General features: G+C 50.8%; 1 protein-coding gene and 3 long non-coding RNA genes across 4 annotated transcripts; 2 read left to right on the top strand and 2 right to left on the bottom strand.

Annotated features, from left to right (window-relative positions):
- SC5D (sterol-C5-desaturase) lies at positions 1–3470 on the bottom strand. Its single transcript, XM_048328981.1, has 5 exons — positions 3365–3470; positions 2530–2747; positions 2036–2168; positions 1493–1593; positions 1–1224 (listed from the first exon to the last, which is right to left on the bottom strand). Exons 2-5 carry the CDS (start codon positions 2737–2739, stop codon positions 760–762), a joined length of 909 nt encoding a protein of 302 aa, XP_048184938.1. The 5' UTR covers positions 2740–2747; positions 3365–3470; the 3' UTR covers positions 1–759.
- Positions 3471–3940: 470 nt separating this feature from the next.
- LOC125338335 lies at positions 3941–5629 on the top strand. The gene is made up of 2 exons (XR_007208247.1): positions 3941–4583; positions 5321–5629. It is a non-coding gene; the product is annotated as an uncharacterized LOC125338335 (long non-coding RNA).
- Positions 5630–8228: 2599 nt separating this feature from the next.
- On the top strand, positions 8229–9448 carry LOC125338161. Its single transcript, XR_007208216.1, has 3 exons — positions 8229–8284; positions 8325–8333; positions 9414–9448. It is a non-coding gene; the product is annotated as an uncharacterized LOC125338161 (long non-coding RNA).
- An 821-nt stretch (positions 9449–10269) lies between these two features.
- LOC125338225 lies at positions 10270–11652 on the bottom strand. Its single transcript, XR_007208229.1, has 2 exons — positions 11219–11652; positions 10270–11124 (listed from the first exon to the last, which is right to left on the bottom strand). It is a non-coding gene; the product is annotated as an uncharacterized LOC125338225 (long non-coding RNA).
- Positions 11653–11768: the final 116 nt, after the last annotated feature.

Raw genomic sequence — 11768 nt, forward strand, 5'->3', positions numbered from 1 at the left:
CAAGTTGGCAATTGAGATTTATTGAATGTGGGTCAACCCCAAAGGTGGGGTGACCAAATTTCAGCAGGAAACACACAGGCCCTCAAGGGGGGAGCCCTCGAGTGAGGAGAAGCCCCTGCCCCTCACATCTGGGTGCCTGTTCCTCCTCCCTTCCCCCTCAGAGTTCTCAGGAAGCTGAAGGGACCCACAAGACTCAAAGTACACCTCTGTCCTACAGGCATTGATGTTTCCATGGGACATCCCCGGGCAAGAGGAAGGAGGTTGAGTGCAAGAAGTCCCACCAAGGGAGCCATCAGGAGAAGCCGCACCACCTCCAAAAGGTAAGGTTTTTTTCCAAAATACAGCTCGTCCCGATGGACACCACGATGGGAGCAATGAATCATCGACAAAGGGGCGCAGCAGACAAATGAAGACCCTGCCACGAGTCATGGTAATTTGTGCCACGTTACTGTTCTATTTGTGCCATGTTACTCTTCTGGTAAAGCATCAGCACAGCACTAAAGCAGCGCAGGAACCTTAGCAGAGATCCAAAGGGAGCTGGGAGGGGAAGCAGTAGGAAAAACAGGGCAGACCTGTGGTGTGGAGCGAAGCCGGACGCCGCCGTTTTGGGATCGGGGCAGGTCGGACGCTCACCAAAAATCACCTCACGCTGGTCACATCATCAGGGACAGGGGCTCTTTGTCCGTGGAAAACAGTCTTGGGTGGCTGGTGAGGGATGGGACAAGATCCAGCCAGAGAAGGGACACACTTGGAGGAAGCCTACTCGGTCTTGGAGGCCGCGACGCCGTTGGACGCTCCCTGGTCTTTCTTAGAGGCCGCGACGCCGTTGGACGCTCCCGAGTCTTTCTCTCGGAGCTTGCGCAAGTAATCGTGGGGGCCTTTGCCCTCGAAGGATGTGGGGCTCTTGTAGGAACCCCCAATCTTGTCCCAGAGGGTGAAATACTGCCCGTAGTTGTAGTCGAAGTACAGGTGGTGGTCGGTGTGGTGGGCAGAGCCGTTGATGACGTGCCGCAGCAGCCGCGGCACGCGGTAGTCGCCGTCGTGGATGGAGATGGTCCAGACATTGACGAAGATGTAGAGGCCCAGGTAGGTGACTTTGTGCAGGGGGAAGAGGAAGGGGTACACGTGGTAGGGCAGGCTCTGCATGAAGCCGTCCACGGGGTGGAAGGCGTGGCTGGCGAAGGGCGTGGCGATCTTCCACAGGTGGTGGGGCTTGTGGAAGCGCTGCGGGGACAGGGGGCTGTCAGTCGGGGTGGACCCTTTCAGGGGGTCCTCCAGGCAGATTCACAGCCCCAGGGGATGCTTTTTGGGCCATCACCACCCAAACTGAGCAGGGGACATGAGCCCTAAAGGGCTCTCAGCTCCCATCACATGGTGACACCTGGTTCAGCCATTCCCACCCGAGCATGCATTCCCTGGGAGGAGCATCTTGGACAGGTCCCCCAGAGTGGGACAAGGACTCTTGTCCAGAGCCCCTCGTCCTGTCCCATACCTTATAGAACAGCTTGTGGTGGAGACCACGGTGTATCCAGTAGATGCCCATGTCGGTGAAGAAGAGGAAGGACAGCATGCTGAGGAACACACCAGACCAGCCTGGGGGGAGGGGGACAGGGGTGTTAGAGGTGGCACATGTGGGCATCAGGAGGCTGTAAGGGCCTCCACAATGGTCCTCATGGTGGGAGACATATCTGAGTCGTGTCAGGTTCTGCCCCACTGAGGTGAGAGCGTCAGGCTTTCCCCTGTGACTCAGGGCAAGTGAGTCAGGTTTCACTGGGAGTCACTGGGAGCCATGCCCAGGGAAGGGAGGGATCTCTTTGGTGGAGGGAGGAGTGTGTCAAGCAGGGGGACACAACTCCCAGTGAGGGTGTATGGGTGCCTGCCCTAAAGAGAACTTGGGATTTTGGCTGATAGCCTGGGACAGGATGTACCCAGGAGGATTTCTTGGGGTCATCATTGGGAGAAATGGGGGCTGAGGGAGGTGGCCCAGGTGGGGAGAGGGTGCTGCCGTGGCAGGGGGTGCAGGGAGGTCACTCACCATAAGGGGAGTCCTCGATGTTGTCGTAGAGTTTGCTGTAGCCCCGCACCTCGGCGAAGAACAGGGCGACAGTGGGGACGCTGATCCAGGGCAGGGAGCGCAGGGCGTAGGCGATCTCCCGGCTCACCTGGTTCTGTGGGGCACGGCAAGAGGGATCAGGGGCACAGGGGACATCTGAGAGCCCCAGTGCTCCTCATGAGGCAGAGAAGGATGGCATCATGGCCACCCCTTTGTCGTGGCATCCGTGCCATGGTGTGGGATGCAGCGTGCTGCTCATTTGGGGACAGCTGTGCTTGGGGCAGGGCTCACACTGGGTTGTGGCACTTGTGTCTGGTCAGGGATGGTCAAGGGCAACAGCAGGCTGAGAGGGCTGGTTGTGACAGTAGGGACAGCCTGTGCCACAACACTGGCACGTGACATTTGGAGTGGACAGGAGGATGGCGAGGGGGATGCTGCCACGACCCCTGGGCGAGGAGTCCCCAGGGTGCACCCACCTCCAGGAACTGGGGATGCTTCTTGAGCTCGTGGTCGAAGATGAAGTAGTAGCTGAGGGTGCCAAAGAGCAGGTAGAGGGCGAGGGCCCCCAGGTTGGTGATGACGAAGAGGCTGAGGAGCTGGCGGCAGGGCTCGCCCTCGGGCCACCCCGCCGGGTACACGTAGGGCGTCAGGAGGTGCCGGTCAGCGGCTTCCAGGACCAGATCCATGGTGGCTCCTGCAGGAAAAAGAGTTGGTGCGACTGCTCAAATACGTCCCTCTCTGGGGCCATAGGGGCACGGGAAATCGGGTGCCCGCCAGGTTGTGGGCAGGGGGGTGGCAGGGTGGGGATGTCGTCCATCCCTCTGGATCACCTTAGACGGGACTGGGAAGCAAGTCTGGGAGATGCAGGTTGTGGGTGTAAAGCCAGAAGACGCAGAAGTGGGAGGCTCGCCTAATTATGGGCTCTGCTGCTGTGGGAGGGGGCATTTATGACAGGGGGCAGCAGGATGTGGGTGGCAGCGGGACGGGTGACAGCGGGATGCGGGTCTGGGGAGCAAAACCCCTTTTGGGGCAGCACATGGGGCTCCGTTCCGTGCCCCGCGGGGCGATTCCCGCAGCGCTCCTCGGGGGCCCCCGGGCAGGGTGGGTGGCCGAGGGTGGGGAGGGGTCACTGTGTTTGGGAGCCGCAGGTGGCACGGCCAGCGGCGGGGAAGCAACCGAGGGGTGCTGGAAAGGGGGACGGTGACGCTCGCGGCGAGCGCAGCGGCCAGCGGGGGCCCTGCCGGCGGTGTCCCCCCCCCCGTGACCCCAAATCCCGGTATCCCGTACCCCCGGTACCCCGTACCCCGTTACCTGCCCGAGGGTCCCGGAGCGGCGCGGGGCGGGAGCGGGGCGGGGCCGCCCGGTAGCGCCACGTGACGTCACCGGCGGAGGCGCTCGCGCGACCTCGGACGGTGACGTCAGTGAAAAGGGGGCGTGGCGGAGGCGTGGCCTGGAGGAATCGGGGGAGTGGGCGTGGCCTGGGGCGTGGCCGGGAGCGGGACATGCGGAGCTCCGGTGCCCCCCCGGTGACCCCCTGGTCCCTCCCCCGGTGCCTCCCCCGGTGCCTCCCCGGTGCCTTCCCCGGTGCCTTCCCCGGTGCCTTCCTCGGTCCCTCCCCCGGTGCCTTCCCCGGTGCCTTCCCCGGTCCCTCCCCCGGTCCCTCCCCGGTGCCTCCCCCGGTCCCTCCCCGGTGCCTCCCCCGGTGCCTCCCCCGGTCCCTCCCCGGTGCCTCCCCCGGTGCCTCCTCCGGTGCCTTCCCCGGTGCCCCCCCGGTGCCTCCTCCGGTGCCTCCCCGGTGCCTCCCCCGTCCCTCCCCCGTCCCTCCCCGGTGCCTCCCCCGGTGCCTCCCCCGTCCGTCCCCGGTCCCTCCCCCGGTCCCTCCCCCGGTCCCTCCCCGGTGCCTCCCCCGGTGCCTCCCCCGGTCCCTCCCCGGTGCCTCCCCGGTGCCTCCGAGCGCTGCCGGAGGGGGAATTGTGGCCGCTCCGGCCCCTTGCCTGCTGTCCCCTCGGTCGGGATGGCGGGGGCACATCCCTGGTGGCAGTCTGGGTTGGGAGGGACCTTAAGGACCGTCCGTTTTCACGCTGGACACGGGCGGGGACACCTTCCGCTATCCCGGGGTGCTCCAACCTGGCCTTGGATGCTCCCAGGGATGGGGCAGCCACAGCTGCTCTGGGCACCCTGTGCCTCCCCACGCTCGCAGACAGTTTGTAACCCTTTTTCCTAAAATTACTGCTTTTTTTTCCCCCATTTCCCCCCAGTTTTCTCTGCAGCAGCTTTTACTCAGTCTCCAGACCCACCTTCTCTCTCCCGCTCCAGTTTCCCGGAGTTTTCCCCTGAGTTTTCCCCAGGTAATGCATCTCTTTTCCTCCCTCGAGGTCACACCTTTCCACCTCCAGGGCCTGGGATGGGGACTCCAGCAGAGAAGCACAGCAAGGCCTGGCCTCAAATCATCTCCTGCTCATCTCTCTACCCAAATTCCTGCCTCCCTGGGAATTTCCTGCCTGCACAGCGCTGGGAAAGCTGGGACAAGGTCTGTACCAAGTCTCCTTGTGGAATTCTACTCTAAAAATCTGGGAGGGAGGGATGGAGTGATTCACCAAACTGTATTCCTGACATTGCCTCAGCTACTAAAATCATGGGATTTTTCCCAACACCAGCAAATATTGTACCCCCCATGCTTATTTTTATTAAGATACAGTCAGCTCTTTTGACTGTTTTCCCAGTAGAACTTAAGGAAAACTTCAGAATAAAAAAGTCAGTCCAGAAGGTTCTATTTTGTTGAAGTTATAGGTGTTAAAAGCAGAGGTTTTTGATAGAAACTCTGATTTGTGAGGAAATCTGAGTCCCATCTGTTATTTATGAGCTGCTGGTGGCATAAATACAGACAGACAAGTGCAGGACAGAGACCAGGGGGAAAACAATTTCCAGCGGGGCTTTTTGGCAAGGCAGCTGAATAAAAAAGTTATATCTTGACCTAAAGTCGTTTCCACTGGTACAGCTGTAGTTATTCCTGTTATTTCTATACTAACCATGTTTACAAATGGAATTTCAACAGAAAAAAAATCACCACCAAGTCCCTGTGGCCACTTTCTTTCAGGGGCAGCACAAACCATTTCACTTGGCTTTAAACCTTGTGCTGTTTCCCTGCAGTGCTTTAAAATGAATAAACACAAAACAAAACTAAAACAAAGGCCAGGGTGGCTTGGCTGGTGCAGGGACACTGGGAGATGTTTGAGAATGTATTTTCTGTCATCATCTCTCCAACAGGTCCAGGTCTTTCCTATATTTGGGGCTCCAGAAGTGGATATTCCACATGTTTGATGCACATTTTTATCCATCTGGGACAGATGCAGGATATTGATATGGAAAGATGGTGGAGGAAAAATACGTGATTGCTCGATGAGGAAATCCAGGCCAGAACTTTCATTCCTTCTGGAATCATCTGTATTTAACCATTAAAATAAAATGGATTTGGGCTCAGGTGGGGGAAATATTTGGTCCAAGTTCAAAATCAGGTTCAGCAGGGGAAAAACTTACACATAATTATTATTTCTCAATAAAAAATAATATGAATCAGTCTTGTTTGCCATTCTTATCAGAACACAGAGATATTTTTATTGTTCTTGATGCTGGTGTGGCTTCCAGCAAAATAAATGGGGGTTTTTGATGGGGTGATGCTGCTGATGTTCACAAATGTAGGGTGGAAGTCTGAGTCAGAGAATGACAGAAATCCTAAATTTGTTGTGGAAGGCTGATGGCTCAGAGAGGCTGGATGAGATGTGGAGAGATGAAACGACATTTCCTTGAATCCCAAAGCAAGAGAAATGGTAAATCCTAAAAAAACCCCAGCAGTTCAAATGAGAGGAGGAATCCTAAGGAGAAGGAATCAGAGAACAAACCAGAGGGGGATGGAAAGGATGAAAACTTCTGAAATTGGCACGGGGGGAATAAACACATTGGGAGAAGTGAAATGATCAAAGCCGGTCCCCAAAGAGGGAGAAATCGATCCCAAGTGATCCCAGTGATCTGAAGTAACCCCAGAGTGCCCTGGAGGGAGCAAGTTTGAACTCTGGTAACCCCAATGACCTAGAGTAACCCCAAATCTTAATTGGTGACCTCAAATAACCCCAAAATGACCCAAAATAACCCCAAAAATGATCTAAAGTAATCCAAAGATTTCTGGAGAGAGTGAGTTTGACCTCTAATAACCCAAATGACCTAAAATAACCCAAATGACCTATAGTAACCCCAAATCTTCATTGCTGACATCAAGTAACCCCAAAAATGACCTAGAGTAACCCAAAATTTTTCTGAGACAGTGTGTTTGACCTAGAGTAACCCCAATGACCTTTAGTAACCCCAAATCTTAATTGGTGACCTCAAGTAGCCCCAAAAATGACCTAAAATAACCCCAAAAATGACCTAAAGTAACCCCAAATTTTTCTGAGAGTGACTTTGACCTCAAGTAACCCAAATGACCTATAGTAACCCCAAATCTTCATTGCTGACCTCAAGTAACCCCAAAATGACCCAAAATAACCCCTAAAATTTTCCTGAGAGAGTGAGTTTGACCTCTAATAACCCCAATGACCTAAGGTAACCCCAAATCTTAATTGGTGACCTCAAGTAACCCCAAAAATGACCCAAAATAACCCCAAAGTTTTCTGGAAAGAGCGAGTTTGACCTCAAGTAACCCAATGACCTATAGTAACCCCAAATCTTAATTGTTGACCTCAGGTAACCCCAAAAATGACCTAAAATAACCCGAAAAATGACCTAAAGTAACCCAAATTTTTTCTGAGAGAGTGTGTTTGACCTAGAGTAACCCCAATGACCTTTAGTAACCCCAAATCTTAATTGGTGACCTCGAGTAGCCCCAAAAATGACCTCAAATAACCCCCAAAATGACCTAAAGTAACCCCAAATTTTTCTGAGACCGTGATTTTGACCTCAAGTAACCCAAATGACCTATAGTAACCCCCAATCTTCCTTGCTGACCTCGAGTAACCCCAAAAATGACCGGAAATAACCCCAAAGTGTCCTACAGTAAACCCAAAATTTTCTGGAGACAGTGAGTTTGACCTATAATAACCCCAATGACCTATAGTAACCCTAAATCTTAATTAGTGACCTCAAGTAACCCCAAAAATGACCTAAAATAACCCCAAATTTTTCCTGAGAGAGTGAGTTTGACCTAGAGTAACCCTAATGACCTATAGTAACCCCAAATCTTAATTAGTGACCTATAGTAACCCCAAAATGACCTAAAGTAAACCCAAATTTTTCTGAGAGAGTGTGTTTGACCTAGAGTAACCCCAATGACCTATAGTAACCCCAAATCTTAATTGCTGACCTCAAGTAACCCCAAAAATGACCTAAAATAACCCCTAAAATGACCTAAAGTAACCCCAAATTTTTCTGAGAGAGTGTGTTTGACCTCTAATAACCCCAATGACCTAAGGTAACCCCAAATTTAATTTGTGACCTCAAGTAGCCCCAAAATGACCCAAAATAACCCCTAAAATTTTCCTGAGAGAGTGAGTTTGACCTCTAATAACCCCAATGACCTAAAATAACCCCAATGACCTAGAGTAGCCCCAAATCTTCATTGCTGACCTCAAGTAACCCCAAAAATGACCTAGAGTAACCCAAAATTTTTCTGAGACAGTGTGTTTGACCTAGAGTAACCCCAATGACCTATAGTAACCCCAAATCTTAATTGCTGACCTCAAGTAACCCCAAAAATGACCTCAAATAACCCCAAAAATGACCTAGAGTAACCCCAAATTTTTCTAAGAGAGTGTGTTTGACCTAGAGTAACCCCAATGACCTTTAGTAACCCCAAATCTTAATTGGTGACCTCAAGTAACCCCAAAAATGACCTAAAATAACCCCCAAAATGACCTAACGTGACCCCAAATTTTTCCTGAGAGAGCAGTTTGAACTTTAGTAACCCAAATGACCTTGAGTAACCCCCGAGTTTTAATTCTTAACCTCAAGTAACCCCCAAAAATATGAAAAGTAACCCCAAAGTGCGCTATAGGGAATGAGTTTGACCACAAGAAACCCAAAATAATTAAGATTAGGGGTTATTATAGGTCATTGGGGTTATTTTAGGTCATTGGGGTTATTAGAGGTCAAACTCACTCTCTCCAGAAAATTTGGGGTTACTTTAGGTCATTTTTGGGGTTACTTTAGGTCATTTTTGGGGTTACTCGAGGTCATTTTGGGGTTACTTGAGGTCACCAATGAAGATTTGGGGTTACTATAGGTCACTGGGGTTACTCTAGGTCAAACTCACTCTCTCCAGAAAAATTTGGGGTTATTTTAGGTCATTTTTGGGGTTACTTGAGGTCACTAATTAAGATTTAGGGTTACTATAGGTCATTGGGGTTATTATAGGTCAAACTCACTGTCTCCAGAAAATTTTGGGTTTACTGTAGGACACTTTGGGGTTATTTCCGGTCATTTTTGGGGTTACTCGAGGTCAGCAATGAAGATTGGGGGTTACTATAGGTCATTGGGGTTACTTGAGATCAAACTCGCTCTTTCCAGAAAACTTTGGGGTTATTTTAGGTCCTTTTTGGGGCTACTTTGGGTCATTTTTGGGGTTATTTGAGGTCACCAATTAAGATTTGGGGTTACTAGAGGTCATTGGGGTTATTTTAGGTCATTGGGGTTACTTGAGGTCAAACTTACTGTCTCCAAAAAACTGTGGGGTTACTTGAGATCATTTTAGGAGTTATTTTGTGTCATTTTGGGGTTATTTGAGGTCACAAATTATGATTTGGGGTTACTATGGGTCATTGGGGTTATTTTAGGTCATTGGGGTTACTTGAGGTCAAACTCACTGTCTCAAAAATACTGTGGGGTTACTTTAGGTCATTTTTGGGGTTACTTTAGATCATTTTTGGGGTTACTTGAGGTCAACAATGACGATTTGGGGTTACTATAGGTCATTGGGGTTACTCTAGGTCATTGGGGTTATTAGAGGTCAAACTCACTCTCTCCAGAAAATTTTGGGTTTACTTTAGGTCATTTTGGGGTTACTTTAGGTCATTTTTGGGGTTACTTGAGGTCAGCAATGAAGATTTGGGGTTACTATAGGTCACTGGGGTTACTTGAGGTCAAACTCACTCTCTCAGGAAAAATTTGGGGTTATTTTAGGTCATTTTTGGGGTTACTCTAGGTCATTGGGTTACTTGAGGTCAAACTCGCTCTTTCCAGAAAACTTTGGGGTTATTTTGGGTCATTTTTGGGGTTACTTGAGGTCACCAATTAAGATTTGGGGTTACCTTAGGTCATTGGGGTTATTAGAGGTCAAACTCACTCTCTCCAGAAAAATTTGGGGTTACTTTAGGTCATTTTTGGGGTTACTTTAGGTCATTTTTGGGGTTACTTGAGGTCAGCAATTAAGATTTGGGGTTACTATAGGTCATTGGGGTTATTATAGGTCAAACTCACTGTCTCCAGAAATATTTGGGGTTATTTTAGGTCATTTTTGGGGTTACTCTAGGTCATTGGGTTACTTGAGGTCAAACTCGCTCTTTCCAGAAAACTTTGGGGTTATTTTGGGTCATTTTTGGGGTTACTTGAGGTCACCAATTAAGATTTGGGGTTACCTTAGGTCATTGGGGTTATTAGAGGTCAAACTCACTCTCTCCAGAAAAATTTGGGGTTACTTTAGGTCATTTTTGGGGTTACTTTAGGTCATTTTTGGGGTTACTTGAGGTCAGCAATTAAGATTTGGGGTTACTATAGGTCATTGGGGTTATTATAGGTCAAACTCACTGTCTCCAGAAATATTTGGGGTTATTTTAGATCATTTTTGGGGTTACTTGAGGTCAACCATTAAGATTTGGGGTTACTATAGTTCATTGGGGTTGTTAGAATTCAAACTCACTCCAGAAATTTTTGGGGTTACTTTAGGTCATTTTTGGGGTTATTTGTGGTCAGCCATTAAAATGTGGGGTTTCTCTGGCTCATTTGGGTGACTTGGGGCCACCATAAATCATTCCTGACAAAGCTCCCTGGCCCTGCCCTGGTCCTCAGCTCCTCCTGGACCCAAAGTGGGGATGATGAAATCCCTGTGCCTTTGGAGCAGGACAAAGCTCTCCAGCTCCATCTCTTCTGGCTGAATCTCAGTGTCCCTCTGTCCCCCACCCCTTCACCTTCTGAAGCTGCAGATTTTGGATGGATTTAAAACACCAACACAGTTTGAAACTTGAAGGTTTTATTGGGCTGGCAATCATTAACAGCACACAGCACCCAGGGTTAGGTTTTAATCATCGTCAGTACACAACAACTAAATAATCAGTCTTTAATAAATTTGGCCTAAATTAGCCAAAAGTCTGAAAAAAAACCCCATAAGTAGTTGGAATGTTGAGTTTAGGGAGAGTTTGGGGGGTTTTTTTCCCTTGTTTTGCCTTTTAAACACAGCTGGAGCATTTGAAAGCCTTGAAGTCAGGTTTGCATCATCCCAACTGAGCCCACATGGCTGGATTTGCCCTGGGCCATCTGACAGTTGCTAATTAGGCTTCTGCGTGTGATTAGGTTGATTTCGAAACATTAAATTACAACCTGAAGAGATTAAGATCAAAGAGAGTTTGACATCCAAGGCCCGGTCTTACAGACTAGTCTGGATTTCAAGTAGCAAAAGCCAGCTCTGCTTCAGGGTAAAGTTGGCAGAGTTCAATGGGATTTTGGGGAGAAATTCTTCTTTGTACAGGTGCTGAGGCCGTGGCACAGGGTGCCCAGAGCAGCTGTGGCTGCCCCTGGATCCCTGGAAGTGTCCAAGGCCAGGTTGGAGCACCTGGGATAGTGGAAGGTGTCTCTGCCCATGGAAGGGGTGGAATGAGATGAGCTTTTAGGTCTCTTCCTCTTCCACCCCAAACTGTTGTGTGATTCCATGATCATTAAGTCCCACGAAGCTGTGGCCAGTTCTGTGGTCAGTGCCATGGTCAGTGCTGTGGCCAGTTCTGTGGTCAGTGCCATGGTCAGTGCCGTGGCCAGTGTGATCCCCACAGTCAGGCTCTCCTCTCACCATCGCTCTTTGGACAGTCTGTCAAACCCTATAAAGATCCAAGGAAGATCATTAACACCACCATAACCCCCTCACAGTGCTCCCCACCACCCCACTGTGTCACCACGTGAGTTTTTACCCACCTGCTCACCCAGCAAGGGCCAGCCAGCCCCATCAGCACCTCCAGTGCCCTGGGGATCCTCTCCATCCTCGGGGTGTCCCAGCACATCCCCAGCACCCCCACAGTGTGCAAAGACAGACCCTCAGGCCACAGTCAGCTATCTCAGGTCAGCACACCCACACTCCTGTCATCCTCCACCAGTTCATTAATTAACGCCGAGATAAGGGCAGGAGACATGGCCCGGGGCAGGAGGAGGCAAAGAGAGACTGGAGAGAGAGCTTGGAGACCTGGAGAGTAAAGAGGGAGATGCAGAGGGATGGGGAGAGGGCACAGAGGCAGAGGGGGCAGAGAGCAAACATGGGGAGAGATACAGCAGACCTAGCTGAGAGTGAGCACAGAGACAAGAGAGGGATGGCAAAGAAGCACAGAGAGGCACAGAGAGAGCAGAGAGTGAGGACAGAGCAGAGACAGACAGGAGAGGCACAGGCTGGGAGCAGAGAGGCACAGAGATGGGGGACTGAGGCAGCAGAGAGGCAGCCACAGGGAGAAAAGAGGGGTGAAGGAGAGAATTC

The sequence above is a fragment of the Corvus hawaiiensis genome, chromosome 25 (genome assembly GCF_020740725.1).
Source record: "Corvus hawaiiensis isolate bCorHaw1 chromosome 25, bCorHaw1.pri.cur, whole genome shotgun sequence".
Classification (NCBI taxonomy): Eukaryota; Metazoa; Chordata; class Aves; order Passeriformes; family Corvidae; genus Corvus; species Corvus hawaiiensis.